This window comes from Thamnophis sirtalis, unplaced genomic scaffold, assembly GCF_051295495.1.
Source record: "Thamnophis sirtalis isolate CommonGarterSnake01/CBP01778 unplaced genomic scaffold, rThaSir2_p1.2 scaffold_3, whole genome shotgun sequence".
Classification (NCBI taxonomy): domain Eukaryota; kingdom Metazoa; phylum Chordata; class Lepidosauria; order Squamata; family Natricidae; genus Thamnophis; species Thamnophis sirtalis.
Genome location: NW_028261383.1, coordinates 122,288,364 through 122,307,275, shown reverse-complemented (window position 1 = coordinate 122,307,275; position 18,912 = coordinate 122,288,364). Strand labels below are relative to the sequence as shown.

General features: G+C 41.7%; 1 protein-coding gene across 3 annotated transcripts in view; it reads right to left on the bottom strand.

Moving 5' to 3' along the window:
- The window catches only part of MXRA7 (matrix remodeling associated 7), a 60,905-nt gene extending 42,871 nt beyond the window's left edge, over positions 1-18,034 (bottom strand). Inside the window, exon 1 of one of the 3 annotated variants that reach the window (XM_087709871.1) lies at positions 17,260-18,034. In XM_087709871.1, the coding sequence (XP_087565997.1) occupies positions 17,260-17,826 (567 nt within the window). In that variant the 5' untranslated portion in view covers positions 17,827-18,034. The remainder of the gene's footprint in view (positions 1-17,259) is intronic. The other 2 variants (XM_087709874.1, XM_087709872.1) reach the window with 2 other exon arrangements.
- Positions 18,035-18,912: the final 878 nt, after the last annotated feature.

The following is an 18,912-nucleotide window of genomic DNA, read 5'->3' as shown; positions in this document are numbered from 1 at the left end:
GGCTGGATTTAGTTGGCATGTGGATAAAAGACCTTCCCCTATTTCTTCTTGGGCTTCATCATGGAAGAAAGGCAGATGCATACTGCAGAAGGTGCCCTTTACAACAAAGGGTGTGTGTCTGTGTGTCTGTAACAGCTGGCTTATATGAAGCTCCAAGTGTACTTCCACAGTCCCTGAAATCCTTTCAATAATAATATAAAAGCTGGCCCACATTTTCCCAGTGTATTAAAATATGTAATATTTTAGAACAGTGTTTCTCAACCTTGGCAACTTGATGTGTGGTTGGTGGACATGCTGGCTGCGGAATTGAAGTCCACACATCTCCAGATTGCCAAGGCTGAGAAACTCTGTTTTAGAAGGATTGCATTTCTTGCTTTCAAGGGCTAGGATTTTGAGAGATAAGTTAATTTGGATCATGGAATGAAGGTTACTTAGGAAGATGAGCTATTAAGATAAAACACGGTAGTCAGATACTTGGTTCCATTTATTATTACTTTTATTAGATACAAGCCCTCTCACCTTCAGCAGCAAGATGGGAATTGTAGTCAACTTATATTAAAAGCTGATTAGTTGAAAAAGACTACCTTAAATCTCTAATACAGCCTTGTTTTAATTTGGGGAAATGCCTGCAAAAACATGTGGCTTGTTTCCCAGAGATGTCGTGTTAGGAGGAAATCAAGCATTATTTCCTATGTACACAGGGACCAGGTTTTCTGAATTCCCAGCTCCTAAAAGAAAATGGACAATAGCTTATTAAGGCCCCACTAATTGGACTCACTGCTGGCATCTGGCATCCATCCTAGCTGCTCTAACAAAGGAAGGCATTACAACAGCCTGGATGTGTGGCCTGATCTCATCATTTCATATTCAGGAGTGTGAGCTACGGAGTCTAGCTAGCCCCATTTGCTATTTGAGATTTAAAAATCTTTTTCCCCCCAGAAGTATGCAAGAGCCTACAAAAACCCTCCAGTTCATGAGTGCCGAGAGGAAAAAGAAAATAAAGTAATTCCATAATTTATAAGAATTGGAGTGGTAATGGAAAGGAGGCCATAATTCAGATTATCCACTATTAAAGTTGCTGAAATGCAGCTCTATTTTGCCATACCATTTATATAGAAACTAAACAATTATGCATGTTGAGATGGATTTTCTTTTTGTAAGTCTTCTGTACATTTTCATTGAAATCACACAGACTCTGCATTTTCTTAAATGAAATATGCATATCCAACAATACCACAATTCTTAATTGGACTTGTCAGCTAAATTATTTGATTTCCCTCTTATTTATTCCTCTAATCCATGTCTAGTTTAATGTTTAGCAATAATTCCCAACACTCCTCCTTATTGGAATGCTATATATATATATATAATCTCTGATTCTTAAAACTCCTGCCTACCCCAAGGAGAAACCCCTTCAGAGCAGCTGAAATAACATCTCCCCTTTGCTCATTAATCAGAGCCCCGTCTCCTTGAAAAGCAAGGAGTGTGTTTGCAAGCAGCTGACTCTGCAGGGGGAAATGTCAGTTTATTGGAAAATAGGACTGCTGTTGTCTAGCACAATTCATTTTCCACATGGCTGTGCCTGTCAGAGGTGGTCTCTGCCTCTGAGGGACTAAGGCTGCCTGCTGCCCTGCATTTGGACATATTTGCTTGGCTAATGACAACCAGGCACAGTCTTCCAGATCACTTTTTAAAATGAACCCTTGGAGAGGCAGAGGGCTAACTAATGAATAGTTACCTCCCTCACACAGGCGTACAGCATGCACCCATGCATAATTTCCTCCTGGGGCAAAGTGACACCTGCCTGTTAAGTTTGAGACAGTGAACTGCCCATGTACAAGCTGTCACTGGAAATTGCAGCCCCTTGTATGAATTAATCTAAAGTCGCATTGATCTTGGCCACTTAAAAACCTTTGATTTCAGTTAGTTCAGATCAAGGTTCCAATCACTCTAATGCAGTTTGTTAGGATTGGGTTTAGTGTTGTGAATCCAACCACAATGCTGCACTTGAATTTTGCCAATTGTGGTTTATTCAGTAAACCGTAATTAAAGCAAAACTATGACATAATAAGCTGTAGGTACTTAGCCAAACCCAGAATGAGCCACAATGTTTAGACACAGAGATGTTCTGCAGTCTACCAAAGAACTACTGAAATGTGAAAGGTGGAAAATGATTAAAAAAATAATAATGTTGCAATGCCAAACAGAACAATATGAGGGGAAGACCAATTGTTTCATTAGTAAGAAAAAAGAATGGAGGGAAGTACCTGAGGAAAAAAAAATCAATGAAATTCTATTTTCATTCACACATTTTATGAACCATATAAAATGTTTCTATCCGACTACTGTACCCCAAATATTGAGTCTATAACTCCTATCACCTCAGATCCTGACAAAGTCAGGTGATGGAAATTGAAATATCCAACATTTGGAGAGATCTAGGTTAATGGAAGGGTCATTATCTGGAAAGTATATCAATGAAAATCTTCCTTTCTGGTTTCCTATCTTCCTTTTTTTATTCTCGTGTGTCGTTCCATTTTTGGGAAAGCTTTGAGGCAAGGAGGGACAGAAACAAGGTGAGGAACAGGTCTCTCCTTGGATATACTAGGCCAGCTGAAGAACATTTCAAGACTGAGCAACATAGCATTTCCTTCCCACAGTCATTTTTACTTCGGTGCAGGTGATGTGATATCTGACCGTGTCAGAGGGCAGTAGCAAAAGCCATGTCATATACAGAGCTCTCTCCCTCAGCATTTCTGATGCCCCCTTATTCTTCTGACTGTTGCACTGCCCACATCCTAAACAGCAGGGAGCTGTCTCACCTTGCCTAATTGAAGAGCCAGAACCTTCTTCTTTCTGCTTTGATGGATATATAATTGCCAAAAATCAACCAACAGTTCCAATGATTGAGGGAAGTTGCCACACTTCTTAAACTTGCCATACTGTACATATACAGAACATGTCTAGGTACAAATATCATCAACATATCACTTTTTGGAGGCTTTGGACTCAAAGAAGCAAATCCATTCAGCTCATATTTGTACCCTTTCCTGCCTCTATATTCACATCCTATCTTAAAATTACATTTAATATCTCGTTGAGATAAGTAAATTTTCATCCTTGCTCTTTTTAGTGATCCTGATACAAGATGGTGTTTTTGTGTTGCTGCTAATAGCATCTCCCTTTTCCAATGAGAAAAGAACAATATTGAGAAGGAGTGTGCAGGTTAGTTAGGGAGCCTCATCCAAATCTAACTGTTCCAGTAATCTTGCTGTAGGGTCACTGAAATTCAGCAGGGAAATGCCTACCAATTTTCTGCACTCTGCTAGAAGCTGACAAACTGGGCAGCTGAGATATGCTTCTCAGGGGCCACTGTCTGCCCAAATAGTGTTTATACAACCAGAGTCATTAGTTTGAGATGGGCAGCTATTCAAATCAAATTATAAAACCTGAGTTTGGAACTCGGAGCATATTCCAGTAAATATGCTTTACTCAAATGCTCCAGCTGTTTCCTCTCTCTGAAAAAAAGACAATCTGTCCAATTCCTTCATAAGGAAGCAATGAAAGAGAAGCCTTTGTGTACTGGTATATTTTAGGATTTGCATAATTTATGTTGATTTATAAACATATAACAATCTGTGGCCTCACTTATTATGCTCTTTTTTTACAGTAATAGCTAAGGTCACCAGATGGCAAGCAAAGTTTTCACATTCAAGGCAGAGCTGAATGGCTAAGTAGTTGAGCTGGGCCTCATAGGATATTGCATATTCTGTCTTTGCTCTGGAGCTAATTCCTGTTTTGTTTTTAAGAAAAATGGCAACCTTGGGTTAATAACTACCAAATGCGAAAAACAGCACAAATGTATCCTGCCTGAAATTATTTTCAGCTCACAGAAACACAATGTTCTTAAGTTTAATAGGTTGGAATGAGTAGAAAGTATTTATGTCTAGCAGGCCTACTTTCTGTACAAGTATGTGTAGGTGTAACAGAGCTTAGAATGAACAAGAATTTCTCCAGGGCATAATGAGGAACGAAGGGCCCGTGACATTCTGCTGCTTGACGCAAAACACAAAATTGATCCTTCCATGTTCTATGTATAACAATTGAAGAAAACTTACTTCATCTCTGGCAATGGGGAAGTTTCTTCAGTGACTGTTTTAGTCAGGTATGACATCCAGCTCCCCACCTTATCACAGTTTGCCAGGGTTCAGGGTCATGGTGCCTGCTGTCTGAGGCAGCCACTGAGCTGAGTGTGTGGAGAAAATAGCACGAGAAGAAATACATGGTATGAAAGACAGATGGGCTTCTGAGGATCTCTTACTGGTAAGTCAATGGCCAATCTGTTCCCTTTCATGAAGTTCAGCTCAAGTAGGACATACGGTAGGCACCAGACCAGTAGTGGGATTCAATTTTTTTTTCCTGTGGGCATGGCAGGGGAAGGTTACTGTAAAATCTCCATTCCCTCCCAACTCCAGGGGAAGGTTACTGCAAAATCTCTATCCCCTTCCGATCAGCTGGGACTCAGGAGGAAAAGAACAGATGTGGGTGAGGCCAGTCAGAGGTGGTATATACCAGTTCTCTGAACTACTCAAAATTTCCGCTACTGGTTCTCCAGAACTGGTTAGAACCTGCTGAATAACCACCTCTGCACCGGAAGTCTCATGAAAGGGAAAGCAGGAGCCCTTAAGATACAAAGCGGCATTTTTGCTTGAGCTCAAACTTCTGTATCAGAATTGCAGTAGCTTTCAGTAGGATAGCAGGCCCTTCTCAAAATTGCTTCTTCCTGGGAGCTTTATAAGCTTGAATAACACATAAGAAGCATGGAGGAGAAATATGATCCAGCTCATAGGACAAGAGAAGGATGTAAGGATTTTAATTATTAATTGCTGCCAGCTCCATTTGCACCATATGTATACTGTAAACTGCTCACTTTCCCTTCCAACAAGGAGCTGTGGCCAACTTCACAAGTTGTCATTATGACATTGCCATTGTGTTATCTCATGAAAGAATTGTTCAGGCAATCTCTGTGACCAAGAAATCAAGCTTCAAGATCAGCAGAGACTTTCCGGTCTTCCAGTAATCCTACCAGCTGACAAAAGGATGAGCAAATCTGGTTTAAGAGAGCTGGACACAACCTAGATAAACCACAACATACCTTTCCTGTTAACAAGGGAAACATGCTGCATTCAGTAGGATGGAAAGAAAATACTTGTGGCTGTACCAAAATCTGAAGGAAATTATTCTATATTTTGCATGATTCAGACCTAGTCAGTGTAACTCTGTCCCTCTCACTCTCAATAAGCCATTTTTTACTGCCAGGAGTCTAGAATGTATTATTCATGCCTTTCATTTGGTAATATACAGGTAGTTCTTGACTTACAATAGTTCATTTGGTGACTGTTTGAAGTTACAACGACATAGAAAAAAGTAATTTACGACCATTTTTAATACTTACGATTTTTGCAGTAACCCCTGGTCACGCAATCAAAATTCAGATGCTTAGCAGCGGATTCATATTAATGACGAATTGCAATGCCTTGGGGGTGGTGGTCATGTGATCACCATTTGCACCAGTGATGGGATTCAAAAAAATTTACAACTGGTTCTGTGGGTGTGGCTTGGTAGGCGTGACATGTCGTGGTTGATGTAGGTGTGGCAGGGGAAGGTTACTGCAAAATCCCCATTTCCTCCTGATCAGCTGGGACTTGGGAGGCAGAGAATAGATGAGGGCGGGGCCAGTCAGAGGTGGTATTTACCAGTTCTTTGAATTACTCAAAATTTCCACTACTGGTTCTCCAGAACTGGTCAGATCCTGCTGAATACCACCTCTGGTTGCACGCTTCTGACAAGCAAAGTAAAATGGGGAGGCCAGATTCATTTAACAGCCATGTTACTAACTTAACAATAGTGGTGATTCACTTAACAACTGTGGCAGGAAAGGTCATAAAATGGAGAAAAACTCAATTAACTGTCTTACCAACAGAAAATTTGGGCTCAATTGTGGTCATAAGTTGAGGACTACCTGCATTGTCAATGATTCTGAATAGGAAAAAATAATAATATTGGCAAAGCATTGCAGACACTTTCCACCTAGATAATCTGGTGCATTTCGGGATGGGTAAGAGAAGTAACCCTCCAGATAGATAAAAATATGAATAATCGTCTGTCTCAAGAGGGAATTCAGAATCTAAATAGATCTTTCCTAACCTGATGCTGGCTTCAGCTAGGCTGCACTTTGGTCCCTTTATCGCCAGTCATACCACTGCCAACATCTCAGAGAACAGTAAGTAGGAAATACTGTTTTAAATTATGCTACTTATTAAAAAAACATGTACATATATGATGGGGATACCTTTATTAGAACCAATTGAAAGGTTGCAATTGGCATCCCATCACTCTCCAGAATTTTTCATCAGATGTGATGCTAAACACATGAAAAACCCACATAAAACACTAAAGATGGTGAGGAATGGGGCAATGGCTAAAAACAGGGACTCTGTTTTATTAAAACTACAATATGCTTCTGAACAGCTGAAAGATTACATTTGAGTTATGACACATACATTCTCCAAAGGCATTTTGTGAGAAGAGGACATGAATTCCCCTGCCAGTTGGCCACTTGGCAAAGGTGAACTATATTTTCTTTCTGATTCAAGGTAAATAAACCATTGACAGGGAAGGAAGGATCATATATCAGTATTCACTAGCACAGGAGTCGGCAACTTTAAACACTCAAAAAGCCATTTGGACCCATCTCCCACAGAAAAGAAAACACCAGGAGCCACAAAACCTTTTTGACAAAAGATGAGTCGAAAACCTCAAAAAATCGCATGCCAGCGGATATCGTACATTGGCAATTGTGATGCATATTTTGAGCGACAGGGAGCCACAGCAGAGGGATGAAAGAGCGACATGTGGCTCCAGAGCTGGGGGTTGCAGACCCCTGCACTAGCAGATAAACCAAGGATTTTAATTGCCAAAATGCACACAAAAAGTTGGGTTCAACTTATCCACAGATGGGCTTATCTAAGAGTATATATGGCAATATTTTAAAAATATCTATATATCTATATCTTCATCCATCCATATTCATGTATAAGCCTATTCAGATAAGTTGACCCTTGCATTTTTAACAAAATGCCATGAAAAATACAGGCCAGGTTATCTCTGCATGGTGTACTTTTCATGTAATTTGGGATAAAATTCAAAGATTAGTTTATCCACAGATGGGCTTTTCCATGTGCATATATGGTTCATTGAAGGAATTGTGTCTATGCATATTATGTGAATGGACCATCACAGTTCAAACACCATAAATAGAGCTCAAACACAGTATTTTTCAATAGAGCTGACCGATTTACCAGTGAGTCATCTACTGTGAGTCACTTGATGAGTTTTAGGCAACAAAGAATGTGAAGTTGCACCCTGGTGTATAAACTCAGCCAGAATGAATCATACACATGACAAACTTGCAAGTATGTTGGAATTTGTCCTGAATACCAAAGCTAGGGTTCAGTATCCTGCATTCGCTTATTTTTATTTTCACAGATCATTCTCCCTTACTCTAAATCAGGGGCATCAAACTTGATTTCATTGAGGGATGCATCAGGGTAGTGTGGGCCAGGATGGACATGGCCAGCTCGTCACTCGTGTCAATAGCGTCTGTGGTGGCCTGAGCACTCTGCCAGCAAAAACTGTCTCATGAGATCCGTTTTTGGCTGTGATGGCATCCTGCAACCTCTGCCAGCAAAAACGGAGCTCAGGAGGGCTGCACACGGCCCTCACAAGCTCAGTTTTCACTGGCAGAGGTACCGCGGGCCAGTCCTTCGCTGTTTCCAGAGCGGTCCGGCAGGCCAGATCTAAGCACCCCGGTGGCTGGATCTGGGCCCCGGGCCTTGCGTTTGCCCCCGTGCTCTAAATCATCCAGATTTGCTCAAATCCCTGCCTTAAAATTATGAACTGACTCATTTGAAAAATGTTACCTGTACTGAACTCAGAAAAGTTCATTTGTACCTAGCAACAGGCCTTTGAATGGGTTGTATGATCACACACGTCATGAAATCAGATTTACGTAGTGTATATGGTAGTATCTTGATACACTTGTTTTGATGGCACCATGCTGATCGGAAAGGTTGGCAGTTTGGCGGTTTGAATCCCTAGAACAGATCTCCTGCGTGAGCAGGGGATTGGACTAGATGACCTCCAAGGTTCCTTCCAACTCTTGTTACTGTTTATGCCTTGTTGCAGGTTCCAAAGCTAGTGGTAGTTTATTCATGCTGACCATTAATTTCTGTTGCTAAACATGCCAGCATCTAGGCATGGCCTGTTCTTCTTGCGTGTCTATTATCTACATTGCAAAGTACTGTATTTACAACATTATCAAGTACAATAACATGTAATTCTTGATTTACAACAGTTCATTTAGTGAGCGTTCAAAATTACAATGGCACTGGAAAAAAGTGATTTCTGACCATTTCTCACGGTTGCACATCCCCAATGGACAGGTGAACAAAATTCATATGCTTGGCAACTACTTTATATTTAGGAAAGTTGCTGTGTCGCAGGATGTGATCGCCTTTTGCAACCTTCTGACAAGCAAAAACCAATGGGAAAGCCAGATTCACTTAACAACCATGTTACTAACTTAACAACTGCAATGGTTTGCTTAACAATGTGGCAAGGAAAGTCATAAAATGAGGCAAAATTCACTTAACAAATGTCTCACTTAGCAACATAGGTTTTGGGCTCAATTGTAATCATAAGTCAAGGACTACCTATAAAATTATAAAAGTATGCATGGATACCCTCAGCTCCCTGTATGTGAAGAAGGATGACATTAAGGTGCTAAATGTGTAACATATGAGCAACCTCTTTATCCATAAATTCTGGAGATTTAGCGACTATATTTTAGCTAACTAGTTAATATTTGTACTGGATTCACACACATCCTGATAAATGATACCCCCCAGCCTGTTAAAAGAAAAAGAAGACCGTCATTGTTTTGTCTATGTCTCCCGCTATAACAATCCAATTAAGAGAGACCATCTGCCTATTTAGAAAAGCACTAATATTGCTGGAGAAGGGACATTGACATTATGGCACCCAGGTATCTAAAGAGTAATAAATTAATGAAGAATAGTCCTGATTCAGTAAACTTCTTTTGATATAAATCATGCCAGTCTAGATTACAAATTGGCCAGGAGACATGCAATGTCATTATACTTGGAACATGTACTGTAAATCCTTCTCCAACCTTTTCTTGGCCTTCAGAAGTAGTTACGTGGTCATATTTCTCCCCAAATAAGATCTAGATAAAAAGAAATTTACATTCCTCCTTTGGGAGCAACTATTCTGCCCCACCTCCTGGCCCCACATTGCAGTATCTGACTCACTTGTATGCCCTACTCCCCAATTTGTCCTCCCAATGTTGTTTCCCTCCCTCAGTTTTTTGTTACCTTTGTTGCTACTTATTTATTCCGAATAATATGTATTTTCAAAGTTGTAGAAGCAATTTTGTAATATCTTAATCTTTGGCATGAAGCAGACAGTTTGGGCAAGGATTTTATGTCTGCTTTCCATTTCCTCTCCTTTGACAATGTGGTAAAAGCTCAGCTCTTATTTTATTTTAGAGGAGTCCAATTATCAGTGTGTAACATGAAAGCACTTGCACTATTTTACATGTGTTTATTAAACATTGGAATAAATTGAACAAACTGTGATATACCACCTTCTGTTTTTTGTATGCTTATAATGCTAAGTTTGGTCCTTGGTGAAACAAAACCTGCACATTTTTCTGCATATAAACTTTCAGATTGTGCAGAAATTCTAGGTTCAGAGAGATTCAATCCTGACCCATCTTTTCTTCCATCTCTCCTTCCTCAAGAATCAATGAACACTTACTTTTTTTCATTTCTTTCTGTTAACAATTGTTTGACTTGAAATGGCAAGAAATACCTCTTTTGTGGAACCAAAAATGAGATCTTCCCTTTTAAATGCAGTTAACTTGGAGTACATCTGTCCGGATTCCTAGCATGCTCCCTATATGTATTTACTCAGAAATCATCCCCAATGAGGATTTCTCCTCTGATGAATGAGAATAGGACTGCAGAGTAATATCTTTCCAGAGGTTATCAATCTTACAATGGTAACAATAACATTATCAAATATTTGTATTGAAAAAGGCTTCAAGAAAATGACCGCATGAAGTCAATGACCCAGTGAAGAATGCAAAATTGATATAGTTAGTCGAGACAATGTAACTCCACAACGAAATTATGCCTGGAAGGAAGAAAATTTAATCCTTTTTTGCATGTTAAGAAAATAAAAAAACTGCCAGAGATTGGAAAGCAACTACCAACACTGACTAGATTTGCCTCCTTCTCCAAGATGACAAATTCCTGTGATCATGCAACTAGATTTTAAGGAAATTGGGTTGAGATAGGCTGCATTGGGAGGACTGGTACAAAGCAATATGTTTCAAGTTTAAGGAGAGGACTAAACATTCAGCTTGTTGTCAAAGATTATGATATGAAATCACAATCTGTTCCAAGACTTTAACATTTCAATTATTTTTAAAAAAACAAGCTTACTTTAGCTCTAGCTAGAAACATTCAGGATGTCAAGTTTCCAAAGGCTAAAGGGCAGCTCCACTCTACAGTATTTTGACCAGTGCCACCAATCCTGGGCTCCCTTTTAGAGAGAGCTAAACAAATAGCTTGCTCAAGAAGATGCTTGGCACGCGCCAGCTCACACCGAGCCCCGCCAGCCCAAACCTTTCAAGCACTTAAGTCAATACAGAAAAATGTCTCTTCCCTCTGGATGCTGGTCAGGCACAGCCTCCCTCTAAAGGCAGCCAAGAAAAGCCAGGCAGACGAAAGAATTTAAATAGGGCTATTATTCCTACTGTTGGGGGACGGCAGAGAAGGAATACATCCATTTTTCTCCACCCCCTCCTGCTTTTGAATATCCAGTGGAGTGGGACAGAGTCAGAAGGGGAGACTAATGTTTAAAACTATCTCCTATTTTGATCTAAGTTGTTAAAAAAAAAATTTAGCAATCAAATTCTAGCGGCAGTAGCAAAGGGAAACACATCCCAGCCTCCTACAAACCAGCAGGTTTTTAAGCCAACACATTCCAGGGTGTTTTTTTTTTTTTTAGCCCTTTGATCAACGGCCTTGAAAAATTCCAAAGAATGTAGGCTTCATAAACTTCAGAAAGGAGGAGGTCGGGTTTATCTATATGTTGCATTCTTTTGGAGTGCAATTTCTAAAATTGTAACACATCCTTCATAGCCTGGGATTTTCTTCCCCAGACCTCTGTTCTTTTAATATGTTTTATTATTCTTTAAAACTCCTTTTGAATAGTTTGGATGAAAAGGGACAACGCCAACCAGTTCAACCAATGACCTAAATAGGACTGGATTAGCCTAAATCAAAATGTTCTGATCCCGATTCCAGCCAAGCTCATTGCTCATTCATCCCCCACGGGGCCTTCACTCTGATACACACGGTTCCTCTGATTCTTCGTATCATAAGGCTGCATTGATTTCCCCCCTGAAGTGATAAGGATGCTGCACTTCCAGATCCAGATTTTTTTCCTTTGAGCTGTTCTGAGTCACATGCCCTCAAGGATTAACTGTTGAGGCCAGCCTGTGAATTGTTGAGTTTATCCAAATATAGTTGGTAGGGATGATAACATTTGCTTTTTTTCTCCTTTCGCCCAAAGCAGTGTGCGCCAGTACAGACAGCGATTTCTTGCCAAAAAGTCTTTCATGAACTCCTGAACATTAGATACAAGGCTCCATAAAGATTGCATAAAGGCTGGGCTTGGAATGTCTTTATAGCAGCCATTCCAAACCGATCAACTTCCAGATTTATTGGAATAGCACAGAACTGGAGTCCCTAAATAGCAGTCTTTTTCATTCCCACTAAGATCACTTGGGATCTTAGACTAAAGTGGAATCAAGCTTATTCTGGAATAGCCTGTATCAATTGACTCAGAGAAGATGGGCTCCTAAGCCAGCCCATGAGGTCCATTTGGGTCTAGCAAAGGGATGGGCAGCTTATCTCAAAGGACTGCTCACCAGATCTAGTTCTATGTTGGTGCAGTCCCCATTGTTGCATAAAGTACCATCGACTGCATTAAAACAAACAAATTTATTTGTATTAAAAATAAAAGGAGTAACTGAAGGATTTGGGGATTTCCTTTTCCTCCTGGCCTGTTCCAGTGCCAAGCTTTAATAAATAGGGCCGATAACCACCAACAAGGGTCCCAGCCTGCAACTGGCTCCAAGTCCCAGACTCAGCTCTCCTTATATGGGTACCTTTTGAAGACTGGTTTCATGCTTTGGCTGAGGGCAGACAATTGCATTGATGCTTATTCTTTGGGGAACAATTGGAGGAAGAAGAGAATAGAGTAGAACCCTGGGGTCTCAAATAACTATTGGTGGGGGCATTTCACTCCTAGGATTATTTTTAGGCTTGGTAATTAGCCTTCTCCAGTCTTGCCTCTTCCAAACAATTTTAAGTATAACCTATCACTGACAGCTAGTGGACCTTCTGGCTGGAGAAGGTGGAAGCCATCTGAGACATTTGGAGGCATCCAACCAAAGAAAGCTGCCCTAGAGTGACTGGTCACTGTGACCTCAATGGGGAAGTCATCTGGTAGAATCCTGCTCCCATGGGCCAGCTTTAAGGATGTGGCTTTTGGAGGCATGGACAAGTCCCTGCAGTTTTCTTGGCTAGATTTCAGAAGTGATTCACTATTGCCTTCCTCCTGGGCAGAGAAGGGACTGACCGACCAGCTGGCTTTGTGAAAATGATTGTAGGTGAAAACAGTAATGAGAGCTCTGATGTGATGTGAGGAAAATGCTATTTCAGACAGGCCTGGACAGAAATTAACAGATAGCTTTACTTTATAAAACTCTACTTTTCTCAAAGAAATCTCTGTCATAATGGTAAGGAACATCTTTTGGGAGGAGTTAGGAAAAAGAGATATGAGTGTACAGCCATGCTTTACTTAATGAACCCAAGTTCCATAATCTACCCAACACTGTGAACCTTAAATTAATCATGGGATTAGATACTTAATGTGCTAGGCAGGTGTGTGTAGAATTCAAACTCAGACAAAGATAACAAAACAGTCATTTCCACTTCAGTCTTGCTTGTGAAGAGAAACTCAGTAGGTTAAGAGGCGATGTAAATAGCAATAGCACTTACTTATATACCGCTTCATAGTGCTTTACAGCCCTCCTCTCTAAGCGGTTTACAGAGTCATCATATTGCTCCCAACAATCTGGGTCCTCATTATATTCTTTTAGTCTGCATCAATAATCATATAACAAGACATACCAGCAACCTACCAATATTTTCATTAAGAGGTGGTAAATATTGCCCAGGATCAATGTTTCCATAGAAAGTCTACAGGCAGGAGGAAGAGGAGGAGGAGGAGGAAGAGGAAGAAAGAAGAAAAAGAACAGCCATTCTTTTAAAAGGAACAGAAGTTACTTCTGCTTTCTCTGATATATTTCTGCAGTCCTTGTAGGAGAGAGGTTCCATCCAAGCATTTTTACCTTAGGGGCTGCTGGTTAATGTTGTGTGTTACAGGCTCCGCTGTGTGTTTCCACCTGGGGAGGCTGGTCCATGCTCTGCACCTTGCTGGTAGCTTCAAGCAGTGCTAAGAAGCCCAGCTGGCTAATGGACAGCTTGACCAGCAGACTTGCTTCGGGGCAACATTTCCATGTCACCAATGTTTCTCCTGGGAAATTATGCCTAGATAAACAGATCCCGGAGGCAGAAGCACAAGGCTGGAGTATAAAAATAATCATTCGGGTTATTTTTGAGATGGAACAATTAAGGGAGAGGAATTTCATTTTCTTGCACAATGGTGTCTGGACCCAAGCAGCATGTTTTTAATACAACTGGCTAGACACTCATTCTATGGTTTGCTTTGAAAAGCAAAAATAAGTCTTAATCTGAGCTGAAAGCCATTGCATAGCTTTGTCTGAGCTATGATATTAAAATCGGTTTGGGTCTGGTTATTAGTTGAAAACTTGTAGGGATTTCCAGGATTGTAGGGTAGATGGGATAGTTAATAAGCACCTTACAGTGCGATTTTCCAATCTTGGCATCTTTAAGCTGCGTGCACTTCAATTCCCAGAATTCCCTTGACAATATTCCCTGGCTGAGGAATTTGGGGAATTGAAGTCCACACAGCTTAAAATTGCCAAGGATGAGAACCATTGCCCAGGAGTAAGGCAATGACAAATCACTTCCAAGTTTTGCCCAGAGATTGGTAAGCTTCTCTATTAACAAAGCAGATGCTGAATTCAACTGGAAATAATTTTATGTTTGGCTTTTTCGAGCATGGCCTTAACATCTTTTCAGTTCTTTCCAACTCTATAATGCTACGATTCCGGATCTCAAGCCATCAACCTCAATTATGGAACAGACTAATCAGCAGAAGTCCCATAAGCACATTTGGCTAATATAGTTTCTTTACTGCAACAAGAATGAAGTCATAGACATACAAAAGATCTGCAGAAAGCAGAAATTAAAGTCAAAATATATCTTTGCTCCAGAATTTAAATTCTAAGCCTTTTTCTTCCAACTTTATGAGTTGGATATTTATGGATATTTGGTCTTTCTTTTCATGGCTTTAAGTTTAGGAGCTCATGCTGGGTTTTGACATAACAATTCTGTGTGGCTTGCGAATCACTGGTTCCCTTCTCATTAGCCTCATTTCTGGTAAGTTAAAACAGGGGACCCCAACTTCCAGGGCAGGGAACAATACCAGGCTGAGGCCTGTTAGGAACTGGGCCATGCAAACAAATAAAGCTTCATCTGCACATGCTACGGATCTAAATAGTGCATGAAATCCCCCCCCCATGAGGTATCCCCCCCTAGAACCAGTCCCTGGTGCCCAAAAAGTTAGGGATCGCTGGATTAAAAGATGCTGAAGAGGCAGGGAAGAGAAGTGGATGAATCAGAAACAAAATTAAAATCACTCTTTAGGCATGACTCTCCCTTCCGTAATTAAATTGGCACCATTCATTTACAAGAGAAAAACTATTAGGAGGCTATAATAATTCTCTTTCCCATCCAAAACAAATAAAAATCCCACCCCAGTAAAGATTGAGCATGCTGTTCTCAGAAGAGAAAATTAAAGGTTTGAAAAAAGAAATGGCATATTCTGAAAAGGGCAAGGCTGGCATATTGAACAGAAGAATGTAACACCTATTAGGATTTGAGCTAGCGAAAAAATGTGCTTTCAATGCAAATCCAGAAACATGTACATTAAGTGTGGGTGGGAGAGAGAATGAGAATTCATCTGAACTTGTAGAAAGGAGCCTATTTAAATGATTAATATCACATCTGAGACCAATCTGACAGATTACACTTCTAGAATGCTTCAGTTCCTCAAACATCTATTTAAGTCTCAAGTGTCTAGAACTGTTAATATTGAAGCCATAAATAGGCTAAGGTAAAGGTTCCCCTTGCACGTACGTGCAAGTCATTTTTGACTCTAGGGGGCGGTGCTCATCTCAGTTTCAAAGCCGAAGAGCCAGCGCTGTCCGAAGATGTCTCCGTGGTCATGTGGCCGGCATGAATAAATACTGAAGGCGCACGGAACCTTCCCACTAAATGTGGTTCCTATTTTTCTATTTGCATTATTACATGCTTTTGAACTGCTAGGTTGGCAGAAGCTGGGACAAGTAATGGGTGCTCACTCCCTTACGCGGCACTAGGGATTGAAACCGCCAAACTGTCGACCTTTCTGATCAACAAGCTCAGCGTCTTAGCCACTGAGCCACCACGTCCCTATCATAAATAGGTCCTCTTAAAATGAAATCCCATCCTATTTTAGAAATACCAAGAAAACTGAACTGTTCAAGTCACCCAAGATGGAAACATCATGGGAAGATATCTGTATTATTCTGTGGTGGAGAAAAAAAAATGACACTATCTTTTCTGACCAACAAATTTAAATTTCAACTCTTAATTTAATTCTGCTTTATGCTTCTAATAAATTTTAATAAATACATCTTTGATTAAAATTTGTTAGAAAACTTCTACCAAATTCCTGTTGCATCCAACCACATTTAGGGTAGAAATGGCAAACATCTGTTGTTTTCTGGAACTGGCCAAGTATAGCTAACTTCCCTTCTTAAAATCATGGTTAAATCTAGCATTCCAGCAAGGCACTCTCTCCCTTTAAGGGTTGGTAGTTTCTTTTTTAAGTGGTTATAATTCAGAGCTCCATGTAGGATATTGATAGCCATTTTTTGAATGCTGTTGCCAATTGCTAAGCCAGGGCACATTTCTGGGGAAAGAGGAATTCCTGGATTGTCACGCACTTCCTCAACTAAGAGAAAAAAATACCAACTGCAGCAGGGAGATGGAATTTCTCAAGGCCAAAAGGGGCCATCAGAGGGGATTTTTATTAAAACTATGCCAAAAGGCAGAAAGGAGATTGCAAGTCCTCCCTCCCCCACCTTTGCAATTTATATGGAAGAGAGAAAAACTCTAGGCTCCTCCTAAAGCAGGATTTTCTGAAAGTAGCCCAAGTAAAAAAAAAAAAACCTACTACGTATACCTAGTTCTTCCACCACTTTATATACACAAAGCCGTACTGACGGTAAGCCTTATGATAAGGCTTATCAACCTCCACTAAATTGCAGTCTTTATTTGTTCCTGAGGGAGGAAGGTGGGCGGCAATGAGGACTTTACAATCCAACTGCTTTTAAGAGGACCCTGTTCACATTTTCTGGAGCAACAGGTGGTTTTTCCTCAGCCGGTTACAGCAAATGGTAGCAGCGTAGGGGGAAGAGAGGGTAGTAACGGATATTTTTTAGGGGAATGTTTGGTGGTTGGCGCCTAACCGAGACAGAGCAAGACCGTAAGGCGAGGCTGGAATTAAAACCGATCAAATCCAGCCTCGCTCTCAAGCCCCCCTTCCCGCTCTGACGCAAGAGGCACGTGCGACCCGAAGTCCTAAAAGCAATTAAGAAAGGGGAGATCTAATATAGAGGACCGTCGAAGGAAAAAAATAATTAGAGCATATTCGCCAATTACACTCTCCCCCTCCGCCCCAAAAACTGACTTTTCATCACGGTTGGCTGGCTTGCAGAATTTGCTTCAGACAGCTCGAGCGTGCTTGTCCGCTCTCCCTCCTCGCGTGCCTCGACACGGATGGGCGCAGATTCCCCACGCTGCGTGGCCTAAGGCAGCAGCGCCCTTGCTCGTGGCGCAGCATCCTTACCTTGCTTTCCTCCTCCTCGTCGTCCTCGTCTTCTTCTTCCTCGTCCTCCTCTTCCTCGTCCTCCTCTTGCTCTTCTAAAGCCACCGGAGCAGCAACGACCGCATCCTTCTCCGCTTGACCGGGCACCTTCCGCTCCACTTGAACGTGACTCCGCTGTTCTGCTTTCACCGCCTCCGGGGCAGCCTCGTCCTCGACCACCTCCCCTTTCCCCTTCTCCCGAAGCCCTTCTTCCTTTTCTTCGTTTGTCCCTTCTTCAGCAGCCCCTATTTCCTCTACGGCGTCCCTTCCAGCTTCTCTGCTTATTGCCGCCGCCGCCTCCTCTTCTCCTTTCTCTTTCCGAAGCTGCGTTCCGGCCGCCTCCGGTTCCCTCTCATCCTTCAGGAGTGCTTCGCCGTCCGTCCGGTCTCCCGCAGCAGCGCTCGCCTTGGCCTCCCCTTCTTTTGCCGCCGGCTCCGTAGCTTTGTCCTCTTCCGAGGATCTCAGTCTGACAAAGACCGATGCTAGAATAACGGCCAGGACGGTGAAAAGCAGCGGGACTGCAACGTATAAGTCCACCGCTATATCCATGCCTCCGGCGGCTGGGCAACCCCCGACAGCACTGGCCGCAATTTGACCGGGAAACTGCGATGGCGAGTCGTCGCCCCCTCGTGCTTTCTTTTTTTCCCCTCCTCTTTCTGCAGCCGCCACCGCCGGGCAACTGAGCAGCTGGACTGAATTCAGCTGCCTGAAAGCGGCGGTCGGTTAAATCCCTTCCCTTCCGAAGCCGAAAGCGGGATAGGGTTTCACAACACCCGCGTCACTTGGCCGGGGCCCGCCCCCCTCTGCCTCTGGTGCCACTCCTGACAAGCCGAGGCCGCCGGGATGGCCATTCCCACTTAGGAGCCTTAACATGGGGGAAGGGAAGGAGAGACCAAAGGAAGGGCTGTTTTGAGAAGAGGTTTCAAATATTTGCAGATGGATATTGCATCTTCATCAAATATTGGGTCGTGTAAACTTCCCAGGAAAAATGTGAGAGTTGGGTTGCGCTGAGTGTTAGACCATAAAACGTGGTTTATATATCACTCCACCGCAAAGCCAAACATTTTGGGGGGCTCAGGGTAATCCACTCTCCCTGATCAGTCTATTAGAAAGTAAACTCTCATTTCATTATCTCTGTTTTCCTTCCTTTATATTTCAAATGTATAAGCCATCCAATTCATAGCAGCATTCAATATAACACAGAAAAATAACCTAGAATATGCCAATTCATTAATAAAATTCCCATAATGGACACATTTCTTAAGTTGGAATGTGAGGCAAATATTTGGTCTTTAGGATGGCAGGATGGGGTGACCCAAACCTCAGTGGGGATCCTTTTGCAGAGGATAGACTCCATGACAGAAGGAATGACCTCCAAGTCCCATCGGGTGACCTTGTTTTAAGATTAGGGTTTATCAGTAGTGCAGTTTGAGCAGCCTAATTGCAGGGTACTGAGATACACCACAAGTGTTTGTGCTGCTACAATCTGGATCAATTATAGCTTCTGAGTGATTGTCAAGGGAATACATTTCAGCTGTTGATATGTGAGGTAACGGGATCTAGGATCCTTCAATCTAGGAATGGCTTCAATTGGCCCACTTGGAACCTTTCTGCTCATACTCTGTAGAGATTCTC